The sequence below is a fragment of the Gekko japonicus genome, unplaced genomic scaffold (genome assembly GCF_001447785.1).
Source record: "Gekko japonicus isolate JY-2015 unplaced genomic scaffold, Gekko_japonicus_V1.1 scaffold59, whole genome shotgun sequence".
Lineage (NCBI taxonomy): Eukaryota > Metazoa > Chordata > Lepidosauria > Squamata > Gekkonidae > Gekko > Gekko japonicus.
Genome location: NW_015169174.1, coordinates 1,262,658 through 1,277,161, shown reverse-complemented (window position 1 = coordinate 1,277,161; position 14,504 = coordinate 1,262,658). Strand labels below are relative to the sequence as shown.

Below are 14,504 nucleotides of genomic sequence, written 5' to 3'. Positions count from 1 at the left end.
GGTCACACCATGCTGTGTAATCCAGAATTGGATGTCAAATTGTAGCAAGTGAGCTATATGTGGCCTGTGAGCTTCCGTTGCATAATCGGTAATAAATTTTGGAATTAAATTTCAGTGTGCAAATCTGATACATCATTAGTGCTGAACAAGCTGCCTGACCTTGCTAAACAGCTCTAGTGCTGTGCATGGCACCTCTTCCTCCTGACTTGCTCCACTAGTCTGTGCAGAAGTACTCTGACAATTCAGAATGTAACTTGGCCCTTAGCAAATATGACCTCTGCTAATTTACTTGTCCATCAGACTACATGTAATAATCTCCAATAATGTCTCCTGAGCTACTGCTAACCTCCTTCCACAGCTTCATGTTTTTAATATAGTGTCAGTTCCAGGAAAAGTCGGCAATGGATAATATTTTATATTTCTCGGAGTGGCATACTTACTGAACTGAGATTTTCTCATCAGCATCAGCTATGAACATGCTGCCCACCTATGGAAAGAAGCAGCATTGCACAGCTTTGAACATCTGAGATTAAGCAGAGCCAGCAAACAACTCTCCAAGCAATACTGACACTTCATACTTTCCCTAGAGCCTGAATCCAAGCCTAACAAGCCTAATATGTGGACTCCCCCACCCTCCTGTCACTAGTTTTGGATCAGGCTCCTCATTACAACAAGCACTGTACACAAGTAATATACACAAGCTCCTTACCATGTTGCTCAAGGCTGAGAAAAAGCCACTCTGGTGTTCTTCTTCCTTGTCTTTGTACTGGCTGAATGAAAAGGACAGTAACAGAAAGAAAAAAGAATGGGAGATGCAGAACTATGTAAGCAAAATTGTTGACCAAAATTTTTAACAGTACTTAAGCAACAGATATATACTAAGTGTTCCTCAGCTGTTTCATTTAAAGACTGCTATATTTAAATCAAGAGAAATTTTAATTGCAGTATCTAAAGGGTGAACTTTTTGAACAATAATTTCTATTAACCTTGTGCCCTAAGCAACCATTATCTTTACCAGGTTTTCCCCGATGAGAATTTGACACCTGAATTTAAAGTTGGTTAGCAAATCTTAGGTCAAGAGTAAACCTAGCTAATCCTAACCATACCAGTAGCTAAGGGCAACAGAAGGATTTTACACACAAAGGGAAGGAAGGAGACACAACTCCACAGATACCGTTCCCAGTATCTTAAAGCAGGGCTCAGCAAACCCAAGATGCAAGGCTGCCATGGCACCTAGTATTTTCAACAATGATTTTATTGTAGTGTATCTCAATAAGAAGTACAAAGCTTATTTATTATTTCACATCAGAATAAGTTTTGTTTTAGGACATAAAAATCCACATACACGAAGTTCTTGGCCTTGCTTGTTTATATGTTAACTTTACACCATTTCATGGTGGTGGATGAATTCATTTCTTAATTAGTTGCTTTTTATACTGGCTCCAATATTCAATTAAATACAGCTTTTAAGGCAATAAGCGAATGATCAGAAATAGGGAAGAAGACAGGCAAGGGTTAGTTTGTTTGTTTTTCCTTTTTTATATATAATGTTTTTCTTATTTTCTTGTTACAAACACTAACAACTCTACAAACACTACAACACTAAACTAAAATATAAGCTACACAAGGATCATTCAAAATGATTGGTCATTAGCTTAAACAAAGTTCCCTCTATAGTAAAATTAATGGAATGGAGTTATTTCTTATCGCTTCCTTACAAAATGGTGCTTATATGATTAAACCAGGTAGTTACAGTTTAAACAATTTAACTTTCAAACTTATAAGATTATATTATTTAGGCTTCTTTTCTCTGAGCTTCTTTTTATCAAAGTTGCACTGGACCTTCAGGTGTTTTGGGGCCGCCACCCCTTTATCTGATTTGAAGTCCTCTTCTGGATTACTGTCCACCGTACTTTCCGAACTTTCTGACCATATGCACTGCCTTCTTCTTCCAATTCTTCTTCCTCTGTTGCTCTCATATCGTACACTGGTCTTTGTTGCTGTTCCAAAAACGCCTTCGCTTTAAAGACAGTGTCGATCTTTTCTTTTTTGTCTTTATATTTGAAGACAAGTCCCTTAGGTATTATCCATTTGTATGTTGTGGAGTTTTTCTGCAAAAATCTAGTTAAGTTTTTATACTGTTTTCTCTTCCTTATTTCAAATGGTATGTCTTTTAAGACTCTAATTTCTTCGTCTTTGATTTTTAAAGTTGTTCCATTTGTGGCCTTCAGCACCATGTCTCATATAGATCTCTCTGAGAATCTCACCATTATTTCCCCAGGCAGGTTTTTTTTCTTAATAAATTCTGCATATGTCCGATAGACCATATCCATATTGCTTTGTAGTACATCTGCTGTTAAACCTGTCATTGGGGCCAACGCTTCACTTAAGATTTCCTTCAGATTCTCACCTCTCCGTTCAGGAACATCTTGAAATCTCAGAGCATAAGTTGATTTTTCTATTTGGAGTCTTAAAAGCTGGTCTTTGTCAGAGATCCTCTCTTTCTCCACTACCTCCAGCCTTTGATGAATTGCTTTTGACTTGGCTTCAACCTTTTTCACTGGTTTTGCCGTCTCCTCTGTTTTTATATTAGTCTCTTTCAGCTGTTTTTGGAGTGCTTCAAAGTTACTGTTGAGGTTAGTCATCTGATCCAACAGAGGGCGCAGTGCTGTAGCCAGCATATTGGGAAGGTCAGTATTCGCTTCCGGTTTAGCAACCGGATGTGCTGATCTCGCAGTTCTGGGAGAGTGCTTCCTTCTTGTCGCCATTTTTTCTGCCCGAGAAATCACTGTTTACAGTTCAGAGAAAGTTTCTAAAAGTCACTGAAAGTTCATTTATGAAGTTGCTTTAAACGGATCTGTGCTTTACTTGATTCAATCTGGAATCACCATTGCCTCTAGACCCTTCTGTTGCTTAGAGAGTTTGTTTAAAGTTGCGGGGGGCAGACTCCCCCCCCCGCGTCGTTACAGATCGGGGCTTCGGAAAGACGCTTAACTGCAACCAGTTAAAGAGAGATTGCACTCACACTTCATTCCATTCCGGCTGCAGAGATAGGGAAAACTTTGTAGTTTCGCTTGATCACTTGTTCGCTCGCCCGGTGTATGCCTCTTGAAGCCATAATGGCGCCGCAACAGCGGGACCTATCAGGGCAAAGGGGAGCCTCGATCCCTTGGCCGCAGACTCGGGAGAGGCACCCCTCGTGCCCCAGGCTGGGGGTCCCCTACAAGGACTCTGGGGGGGTGTCTGGATCAACCCGCCCCCCTCCCATCCACCGCATCACGGGCTGCCCCATCGGAGCTCCAAAGGAGCACGCCCGCCATGCGAATCGCCAAAACCAAAAGTCGGTCAAGGGTTAGGTTTTTTGTGGGGTGATGTCAACCAGGGGCATATCTATATTTAGTTACTTACAACACTTTTAATATAGTTTTAATGAAATTATAGGAAATATGAAAAGGTTTGGATTAGGTTTATGGTAACAATAGTTAGAAATGGGTCATTGCCTAGAAAAAGAGGTGTAGGAGCTCATTTGCATAACTCATTTGCATATGCCACACGCCCTGAAAAGGGCAGGCATGTTTAAAACAAGTTATGCAAATGAGTTTAAATCCCCCCCCCCAAAGTCTCTCCGTAAAAGCTGTCATAAATAAGAACCTTTTTGCAGTTCCTCAGATCCATGTTTCATGGATCAGCATCAGTGGGAGGCTTTGGTTAGTCAGCATCAGCGGGAGACTTTGGTTAGTCTCCAGGGCTTTCACAGGTTGGCCACTGTGAAAGAAGATGCTGGAGTAGATGAACTACTAGTTGGATGGATGGCCACACCTGAAACCAGATCTGGTGTGATTGCTCTCCAACTTGGGGTCACTGAGATCAGCTCTTTTTCTGTTGCATATTATACCACATAATATTTTCAGAAATATATTGGAATTCATTTTTGTTGCTGTTGCTGGAAAGGAAAAAATATTATGGGTTGGATTTACCACTAGACTTCCACTAAAGGAAGAGGGGAATTATTCTGCTGCTTGCCCCTTTCCCTGAAGACACACCCTTTTTATCCTTCATGTTGTTCCTTAGGCTTCCCATCCCCTAGTATTTATTGGGGGGTGATTTAGTGGAATGGGGGGAGTGAGTAAATCTAATTCCACTGAGTGAAATCCCTTCTGTCACCAGAAATGGAAATGGCCAAGAGCTACTTGTATACTGGAGCTGACCTTATACGCCTGGTTTTTGGGATCCAGTGCTGGCTTTTCTGATCATGTATGATAATGGAAGTCATCTACCATATGGTGCATGCATGCTTCTCTTGAATTATTAGTTCTCCTTAACTATAATTTGCTGGGGACGTACAAATGCTAGGGCAGCCAGGGAACCCAGAAATTTAAATCCCCCCCCCCCGAGGTCTCTCCACAAAAGTCTCGCGCAGGGAGGCAGTCATGCCTGGGTTCCCTGCCCGATCATCTGCAGGGCACCTGGAGAAGATCAGGCAGGGAACCCAGACATTTAAATCTCCCCCTCCCTGAGTGTCTCCACAGGCGGGAGGCAGGGCCTGGGCTTCTTCCTGCCAGAGGGGCGCTCCAGCAGGAAACAACCCCTGGTTAGAAAATATTATCATTAATATACAAAACTCTGAAGACTGACAAATATGGTGAGACCTGTCTTAAAATAGGCCAGTTTCTCAAAGTACAATAAAAGCTATTCCCAGATAGTTGCTGAGCTATATTCTGCCAGACTTAAAGTAGGGGAAAAATCTTTTTACTGAACTAAATTTACTGCAATGAGGAATTCTATAAGAATGGAAAACATACATACTACTTGATCAACATATCTTGGTCCAATACAAGATAATTTTACCTACTCTCCATCTCCTGTTCCTTGAGACTCACTTTGTAATCTCCACATAGTGACTCAGTGTATTATATAATTCTATTAGACAAACACACAGAAGACCATGGACTTCAGCCACAGCACTCATTATGCAAGCCTTCAAGGCTCTCATAGCTCTCCTACAGAAAGTGCATTTCAGTCATTTCTGCAGCAAAATCCACCATGGTTATCTGCATATAACCAGCAATTCTACTGGCTTGACAGTCCATTAAGCTCAGCAAACAGTATATGGCAGTTTAGGATAAGAACATTACAACATATGAGAACATAACAGAAGCCAATGTTGGATCAGGCCAATGGCCCATCCAGTCCAACACTCTGGGTGCCATCAGGAGGTCCAGCAGTGGGGCCAGGACACTAGAAGCCCTCCCCACTGTTGCCCCGTCCCAAAAAAACCCCACCATGAATACAGTGTATCACTTGCCCCAGGCTGAGAGTTCCTATCTATACCTTGTGGCTAATAGCCACTGATGGACCTCTGCTCCATACGTTTATCTAATTCCCTCTTGAAACTGTCCATGCTTGTAGCCGCCACTACCTTCTGTGGCAGTGAATTCCACGTGTTGATCACTCTTTGGGTGAAGAAGTACTTCCTTTTATCTGATCTAACCCGACTGCTCAGCAATTTCATTGAGTGTCCATAAGTTCTTGCATTGTGAGAAAGGGAGAAAAGTACCTCTTTCTCTACCTGCTCTATCCCATGCATAATCTTGTAAACTTCAATCATGTCACCCCTCAGCCATCATTTCTCCAAGCTAAAGAGCCCCAAGCGCTTTAACCTTTCTTCATAGGGAAAGTGTTCCAACCCTTTTATCATTCTAGTTGCCCTTTTCTGCACTTTTTCCAATGCTATAATATCCTTTTTGAGGTTTGGTGACCAGAACTGTACACAGTATTCCAAATGAGGTCACAGCATTGATTTATACAGGGGCATTGTGGCATTGGCTGATTTGTTTTCAATTCCCTTCCTAATAACACCCAGCATAGCATTGGCCTTTTTTTATTGCAGTCGCACACTGTCTCGACATTTTCAGTGAGTTATCTACTGTGATCCCAAGATCTTTCTCTTGGTCAGTGTCTGCCAGTTCGGACCCCATCAACATGTATTTATAGTTAGGATTTTTGGCTCCAATATGCATCACTTTGCACTTGGCCACACTGAACCCCATTTGCCACATTGATGCCTACTTGCCCATCCTCAACAGATCCCTTTGGAGTGCCTCACAATCCTCTTTTTCACCACCCTGAACAATTTTGTGTCATCTGCAAATTTAGCCACTTCACTGCTTACTCCCAACTCCAAATCATTAATGAACAAGTTAAAAAGCATCGGACCCAGTACTTATCCCTGTGGTACCCCACTGCTTATCACCCTCCACTGAGAAAATTGCCCATTAATTAGCCAGTTTTTGATCCACAAAAGGACTTGTCCTTTTATCCCATGACTACTGACTATTGAGCTTACTTAGGAGCCTTTAATAAGGAACTTTATCAAAAGCTTTCTGGAAGTCAAGGATGATTTAGAGGAAGCATGTGACTATGCCAACAGAGCAGAGATGCTCTCACTATGAGGCAATTACCACAGGCTTTATTAAAGTGTACCAAGTTTTGCCTTTATTTTCAAGAGTTTTGTTTTAAAAGCCATCCACAGGGTGGGAAAAGGAATGCCTACACAATAGGGCATGCAGGTTTCCTAGGAACACATCATCTAGGACAACATATACCTTGAACAAGATGCCTCCATGAAAACACCTTTTCTCTAGGAAACACCAAAAGATACTCCACAAGTCAGTGTGAATACCAATACTAGTCTCCAATGCCACTAACCTGGCCACAGCACACCAGAAGCTGAAAATAACCATCATGTAAGAAAAGATCTACAGTTATTTTTATTTTAAAGTTACACATTTATACTTTGCCTTTCTTCCATCATGAAACTCAAGGCAGCAAACAAAGGCTTCTCATAATGCATCCAATCCAGGCGCTGATCAGATGCAAACCTACAACTGCTGAGCTTCAACATGGTACCTTTTTGTACATAGGTTTACAGAGAATGATTAGAAGGCACCCATCACAAAAATCATCTGCCTTCCAAGCAAGAACAGACAAGACTAGAGAGCAATGGCTTGGCTTCACATCCAGGTGACAAGCAAATGAGCATAGCCTAGGAAGATGCCACAAGGCAAGGCAAAAAACAACTAAGGTTCAGGAATAATCAGAAACAGAGGAAATTACTTTCATACACCAAATAATGGTCAATGTGAACAACCTCCCTCTAATTAGGCAGGCTGCAAGAATAAACAAAACACATCTGCAGAATCTCTCCTGGGGAAATCACATTGGATTTCATACCTCAAACAATGTAACTGTTCTGGCAGTCCCAGAACACCCAGAGAAAGGTAAGAATTGAGGCACCAGACCATAATCAACTGCATCTTGAAACTACTTCCCCCAGAAGATATGGCACATATGTCACTATCACTAGCCTCCAGGTATCTAGTAAAGCTGCTTTAAGCCTCACATGGTCTGGAGCCTTTAGTCAGATACAGTGAGTAACCCCATCATATTAGAAAAACAGTTTATTCATGCTAAAATTATACTTAAACAGGCAGCTTTATAAAACAAACAAAAAATCTGACTTGTTTTACATACTATACTTATTATACATACTATACTGGCTGAAACTTCTAAAAATGCTAAGGCATCTGAATGGCATATGGCTTGAATTGAATAAGAGAGACGCTACTAATGGTGCCCCTTCACCAAACGGAGCCATTCTGACTTAAGGCTATACAGAACAATATATTTATTTATCATACCATATATTCTAATAGTCAACCCAGCCAAATCTGAAGATACTTAAACCCACAACAGTTTTGAAGTATTCCAGGCTTGGTTTTGGTCAGTAAAAGGTAGGGGGCGGGGCAGGGCCACCTCCAGGGTTGTCTTGGCTTTTGAGGGAGGACTTATCTGGGACTAGCCTGGTGGCAACCACCAAACAACCTGCCACCACCCAACTTGCATGATTTATCTAGGCCTGGCTGCTTGCTACTGTTCAACAGCAGCCATCCTATGAAAGCCAGTGTGGTGTAGCAGTTAGAATAATGGTTCCCAAAGTGGGGGGTACCACCTCCTGGGGGCAGTGGAATTATCTAGGGGGGCACTGAAAGTGGGCTCCTTTGACCATGTTTTCATTCATTTATGACTGACCAGGTTATGGCACCATGCTGACAGTCTGCACTCCAAGTTTCTGCCTCTGCATAGGAAACTATCAGAATTTGTAGAAAATATACCACCAGAGCTCTAGTCAGCCCATTATACTGCATTCTGAGAAACTCTCATCACCACATGTGTTTTTGTCTCTGTCATTTTTCAAATGTTGCTGTTAAGTCTCTAACACAATAGTACTGAGTATGGTATTTATTTTCCTGTGTGCTTGGTTACTAAACCTGTTGATTATGAAGTGTACCTTTTATAAATATAAATGTTTTATACATATAAATTGTACCAAGAGTTTTGGTTATGTCTGATCGCTATCCTGCATCATACACAGTGGTTAAGAAGCTCCTTGTTGCATTTCCAACATCATATTTGAGTGGAACATGCTTTTAGTGCGGTCATCCAACTTCTCCCCAAGCAAAGAAGTCAACTCCATATTACTAAACATGGAGATTTAAGATCATCAGTCAGGGCAATCAAGGCCATTTCCATCCCCAAAACAGGCCTGAATCCAGATTGAAATGGGTCTAGATAATCCGTCTGCACCAGGACTGCCTGGAGCTGTGTAGCCACCACCTGGGCAAGCACCTTGCCCAAGAACAGAATACTAGCCATTAGGCAGTAGTAATTTACATCATTTGGGTCCAGGGAGACTGCAACTACTCATGCAGGTTTAAAGCAGACATGCCGTAAGATGACTTACCGGTTATACTCTGATAATGCCTGAGCAACCACAAGACCCATTCCCTGCCAGAACAAAGCAATATATTACATTAAAATCCCTATAGGGCACAGCTGTATAATATGCAAAACCGAGCAGAGAGACATCCTGCAATCCAAAAAACCTCCCTTCTAAATTAACCACAAATGAATGCACACTGGGAAAAGCTGGTTACAAGTAAATCTGAAGTCCAACCCATCATTTGTGTCCTACTCCATCCAGTCTCAATACAGTTCATTGTTGTATTTCTAGTGTTTTGGGGAAACCTGCTGAGGGAGGGGCCGTGGCTCAGTGGAAGAGTCTCTGCTTTGTATGCAGAAGGTCTCAGGTTCAATCCCCGGCATCTCCAAATTAAAAGAACCAGGCAGTGGATGATGTGAAAGGCCACTCCCTGGGGAGCTGCTGCCAGTCTGAGTAGACAATACTGACCTTGATGATGGACCAAGGGACTGATTCAGTATAAGGCAGCTTCATGCATGTTCATGTGTATACAGTCACAAGTATAACAGGACTTAAAATCTATCATACTTACATTCAGTGTGGCCTCATCATCTATGATAGACAGCTTCACTATGTAAGGATTCACAGACTGTGTTGGGAAACAGGAAAAGCACAGGTTAGTTTATTTATTTTATTAACTCCATTAATACACTAACTTTTTCCACAATGAGGAAAAAGCTTGTATCATTCTCTTCTCCATTTTACCATCACAACAACTCTGTGAGGCAGGTTCGGCTGAAAGTGTGACCAGTCCACAATTACCCAGCATGATACCATGGCAGAGTTGAGATTCTAGGATCATAGTCCAGCACCCTAAGCACTACACCACATTGGTTTAGCAATTCACCAAAGCTAACACAGCTTCACACATGGTTTTATCCTACTTGTGCCTCTCAGTTCAAACCATGGGACTCTGGACTCTTTTCCCCAAAGCATCAACGTCACATAGATATATATATGTTACTTCATAAAAGGTACTGTGAACCACCACTACAGTATATTCCAAACTGCATATGTCTAGCACCTGAAAACCCAAACAGATAGAGTGGTATCATGTCCCAAATTAAATAAAACCTCCTCTTCACTGCTGCCCTCCAAAATGAACACACAGTGACATTGCCTACATACACTGCCAGGCATACAATCAAAAATCCAGTGCCAAATAAATCACAATAAGACCCTAAATGGAGCCAAGAGATGGGAAAGCATAGAAAACAGACCTCTGCCATCTTAAGGACTGATGATTTTCATTGTGCCATTAATTTCTGGAGAGCAGAGCCTATTATACTAAGTTCAAGAAGATACAAAGATTGCTAAATCCCAGGCAAAATTCAGCAGTTTATTCCATTTACACAAAACAAAGCTCAATACAATGCAATCTCAAAAGATTAGAATTATATCATGATAAAAATATAATGATGTTTCAGTGCTGGAAACTGCTTTCTAAAATTATTTTCTTATATGCGTTGAAGGTCTTGGTGGATTGAAATATGGGAGAATGTTTTTCATAGCTGACAGATCACTATTTAATGGGAAAGCAACTGAAGAGTGGCCAGGATCAAAATTAAAATAATAAAAGATTGGGAAGACTTGCTGAAAACTTAAAGTTAAAACATGGGTGATTGATCACAATTAGATTTTGTAGGAAGAGATCTCTCTGTAACTTGGCAAAGGGCAGAGAATGTGTCAGAAACAAGGCTCATGGCCACAATCTTGTTGCCATGAAACCCAAGAAAAGCTGGAAAAACAATAGATCTGAAATGCACTCAGTTCTGTGCCATTGGATCACCTTTAAAAAGTGAAGAAATTTCTCCATGACAAACTCACAGTCAGAAACAAAGGCCCCCAGGTCTGTGACAGCCCTAATATGTGTGCAGTTAAACACTCCCTTTTGGCTGTCTGATGTATAATCATTTTAAATACTCTTTAATCTTCCAGCAGCAGAGACAAATCAGCGGAACAGATTGTCTTTTGCCCTGCATTTCAAAACAAAGAGCTCCCTATCTTTACAACTATTCCCTATACCAAAGGCCGCCAATCTTTCTACAGAATGGCTTTAATCAGATGTGGTGATAGCTTTGGAGCCACTCACCAAGATCAGCAAAACATTGCTTCATACAACAGCACTATCTTTATCCCAGAACAGAATTTCCCATTTTTGCTTTAGATGTAGGAGCCTGTGACAGCTACCAGATTTTTTCACTGAACTATCCACCACCATCAAGGCTTAATCCTTCCTTAAGAGCAGCTACACCTGAGCCTACCTCTGCTTATGACCAAACCCAGTTGTTCCTTTTCACCTGCATTTCCTTATGCTTCCTTCTGGTGAATTTCAGCTACCCTTCAATCGGACACTTTCATGACCAGCAGTAACTAGAAGCCCTTGTTCTTGTCATACCCACATAATTTCTTTTTTGGCTTCCCAATTTCCTCTGAAAGAGGAACAAAGGCCATAGCAAGGTTTCCAAAGTTTCACACATACATACATACATGTATGGGAACCATCAGATGCAGACTGGCTGTACACTTGAAACTATTTAACTGATCAAAGCCACCTCAAGCACAGTATTTCCATGCATAGAAGTCAAGCAACGAAACAGTTGGTATAAGGAAGTTACTCACGTCCATATAAATAGATTATTGGTCCACCTAGCCCTGTAGTACCATCTGGGTTTTCATGGTCTTAAGCATCTTCCCAGGCCTGCCCGCTAAGATCTAGCAACTTACGGAGCTTTTGTGTATTTTCTGAAAGCATACCATCTTTCCACAAATTCTAATAAGCAAGCATTTGAAAGAACTCTCAAGTGTTTTTCATTTTTTTAAACAATTTCATAAGTAGCAATAGGAATGGAAGAGATCAGATGTCCTTACTCCTCCCCTGGTGAGTTTATTAGAGTACACTGTTGAGATTCATTCATTTCCCCAATGCAGTTCATTATTTAGCAATAAAATTGAAAATAAACCATGTCTCATTATATACACCAATAAATAAATTACAGGGACTTGTAAGCCCCCTTTTCAAAATCTGGGACACAGGATGACTCAAGAAAACAAAGTAAAAAATTAGGATGGTTCTGAAGTCCTGCATTAAAATTATGATGGTTCTGAAGTTCTGCATTAAAATATTCAAATTACAAAATAAGAAAAGACAACTAAGTAAAAGTTCAGACTATAAGCATAGAAATGCTCTACACACCTACCTTTTAGTTCTAAGACTGCAGTAGAAATGTATTTTCAAGTTATTCTCTCCTATCAAGAAACTACTAACATGCTTTAGAAACAAAACAGAATTTCAGGATTCTGTGAAAAGATTTAACTCTGACTGAAGAGAGTGCTCTGACTGAAAACAGTTTCATACTGAGTGAGGACTGGGAAGGTTGGCAAGGAGGAGTGGGTGGATCAAGGAAGACCACCCCCATTTGGGCCAGGAAAAGGGATAGATCTTCTACTTAGAGAAGAGATCCCATGCCCAGTTGATAAGTGAGATAGCTCAAAGACTGGAGTGATCCATGGTGTGTTTAGAGAAGGAATCTGGGTACTTGGTAGTGTATCCCTGCCTTTAAAACCTAAAGTCAGTTAAACTCAAGGAAGTGAATTGGAGTGTTTAGGAAACACTAAAACAAAAGCCTCTCCATCTCAAAGATTCTAAGACTGTGAAAAGCTTAAGAACTCTCACTTGCTGGAAACATTCAAATGTGAAATTACTAAGTTACCTCAGAGTTCATTATTGATTCACCTCAGACATTTTACCCCTGATTTCACCTGACCTTTCCCCCTCTATGCTGAATAAACTATTTTGTTTATTTTTAAACTTTAAAAAGCCTCTTGTATGCTATTTTCTGAAGTTTAAAGTTAACGAGGGTAATCTTGTCTCTTCCCTCAAGTTCCTGGGCTGAGCCAGCATCAAAATACAATACAGTGACAGGGTGGGACAACCATACATCTTCAGATATAAAGAAAATAAAGGAGCTGCTCAGTCAGAAAGAAAGGAAAAACAGAGGGAAAATCTCATGTTTGAGTGAGGGAACAAGGCTAGGTCATCACAGGGATTCTGATGGAAGCCAAACTCCAAAATTTACTGCCATTCTGATTTCTATGCTGTGGCTCAAATAAAAAATTACAGGCAAGCCATGATTAAGGAAGCTTAACTATGATTTGGTGCAATTCCTTAATTGATAGCATTATAGCCACAAAGACCCTTGTGCACACAGAGCTAAACAGACAGAAAATTAAAGTAGAGGAGTGACTCTGGATTGCTTGTAAAAACATTTACACACGCATTTACATGGCTTGGTCCTAAACCATGATTACTGCAAACCTTAGCTGGGCATGATCGCTGTTGCCTTGCATAAACGTTAACCATTTGAACAGTTTTTTTGAAATATTTTACCCCACTTTTGCAGCATGAGTGCTGTGAAAGCAACTTACAATAGCTTAATCAATGATGACAAACAAAAGGAAAACTTCAACTATACTTCAAAAATAAAATGCATCCTGATCTTGTGCAACAGAGACTGAAGACTGAAAAACTTATTTTGCCTTGGGTTTACAGGGTCAGAACCCACCAGTCAAGTAAAGAGTATTTAAATTGCTTTGTTTTGTACTGTAGAAGAGCTTGATGCTCATAGTTAGGAGCAAGACAAAGTACCCTGCCCTCAAAAGAATAATCTACAGGCTCAGGTAAGCTTTACTTGAGTTGTGATGTCTCTCCGATTCCCTGGGTGTAAAGAAAGGCTTTTGGAAATTGAAGCTGAATATTCATCAAACCAACAGATAGAAATTCTGTGCTGGTTCAGGCCATTTATTCAGGTCATGAGAATAATTCTGAAATGTAAAATATAAGTAGCCACTGAATCAATTATAAAGGCTCAAGCAAATATCCCCTGGTAAAACCAGAGGAAACCAAATGCTGAAGCAGTTTCAAAAACGTGGGGGTTGGGGGGGTGTTTTTTTTGGGGGGGGGTTGCAAGCAACTGATGTTTCCCTTATAGACAGACACAAAAGTCTTAAGAAACAAATATGTTCCCAAAAATAATTAGATTTCCTTAACCTAATGGAACAATTTAGCAGCTCACAAGGCTCTGGAGGAAAGAGTATGATCAGCAACAGCACACTCAAAATGAAAAGACTCACAGTGTACAAAGTTCACATGGAGAAGAGTTGCAGGGTTGAAGACATGAGGCAAATACGTGCAATTCTGAAGTCTCTCAAGATTGACCAGGGAAAAATAGCTACAGTTCTTTCAAAATTGAATTACTTTATAGTATATAGTAATATAGTAAGAGCCAGTTTGGTGTAGTGGTTAAGTGCGTGGACTCTAATCTGAGAGAACCGGGTTTGATTCCCCACTCCTCCACTTGCTCCTGGCTGGATGACCTTGGGCAAGCCATAGTTCTGATAAAGAGCTGTTCTTGAAAAAAGAGCAGTTTCTATCAGAGCTCTCTCAGCCCCACCTACCTGTTGTGGGGAGGGGAATGGAAAGGAGTTTGTAAGCCGCTCTGAGACACCATTGGGTAGTGAAGGGCGGGGTATAAATCCAATCTCTTCTTCTTCTTCTTCTACATCATATTGTATTGTCTCTTCCCTATGACATCATATTGTATAAACAGAAACCATTCCAACCGCAAGACAAATCCAAGACAACCCCTTGGAGAAAAATCAAGCTGCACTGAAGCCATTCCCA

General features: G+C 40.9%; 1 protein-coding gene across 2 annotated transcripts in view; it reads right to left on the bottom strand.

Annotated features, from left to right (window-relative positions):
- LOC107114425 (chromosome unknown open reading frame, human C10orf76) overlaps nt 1-14,504 on the bottom strand; it is a 216,368-nt gene that overhangs the window by 185,934 nt on the left and 15,930 nt on the right. For both annotated transcript variants that reach the window (XM_015415899.1, XM_015415900.1), the window contains 4 exons: nt 9,354-9,410; nt 8,804-8,847; nt 710-770; nt 441-487 (listed from right to left, as the gene is read on the bottom strand). In XM_015415899.1, coding sequence (XP_015271385.1) covers nt 441-487; nt 710-770; nt 8,804-8,847; nt 9,354-9,410 — 209 coding nt within the window. The remainder of the gene's footprint in view (nt 1-440; nt 488-709; nt 771-8,803; nt 8,848-9,353; nt 9,411-14,504) is intronic.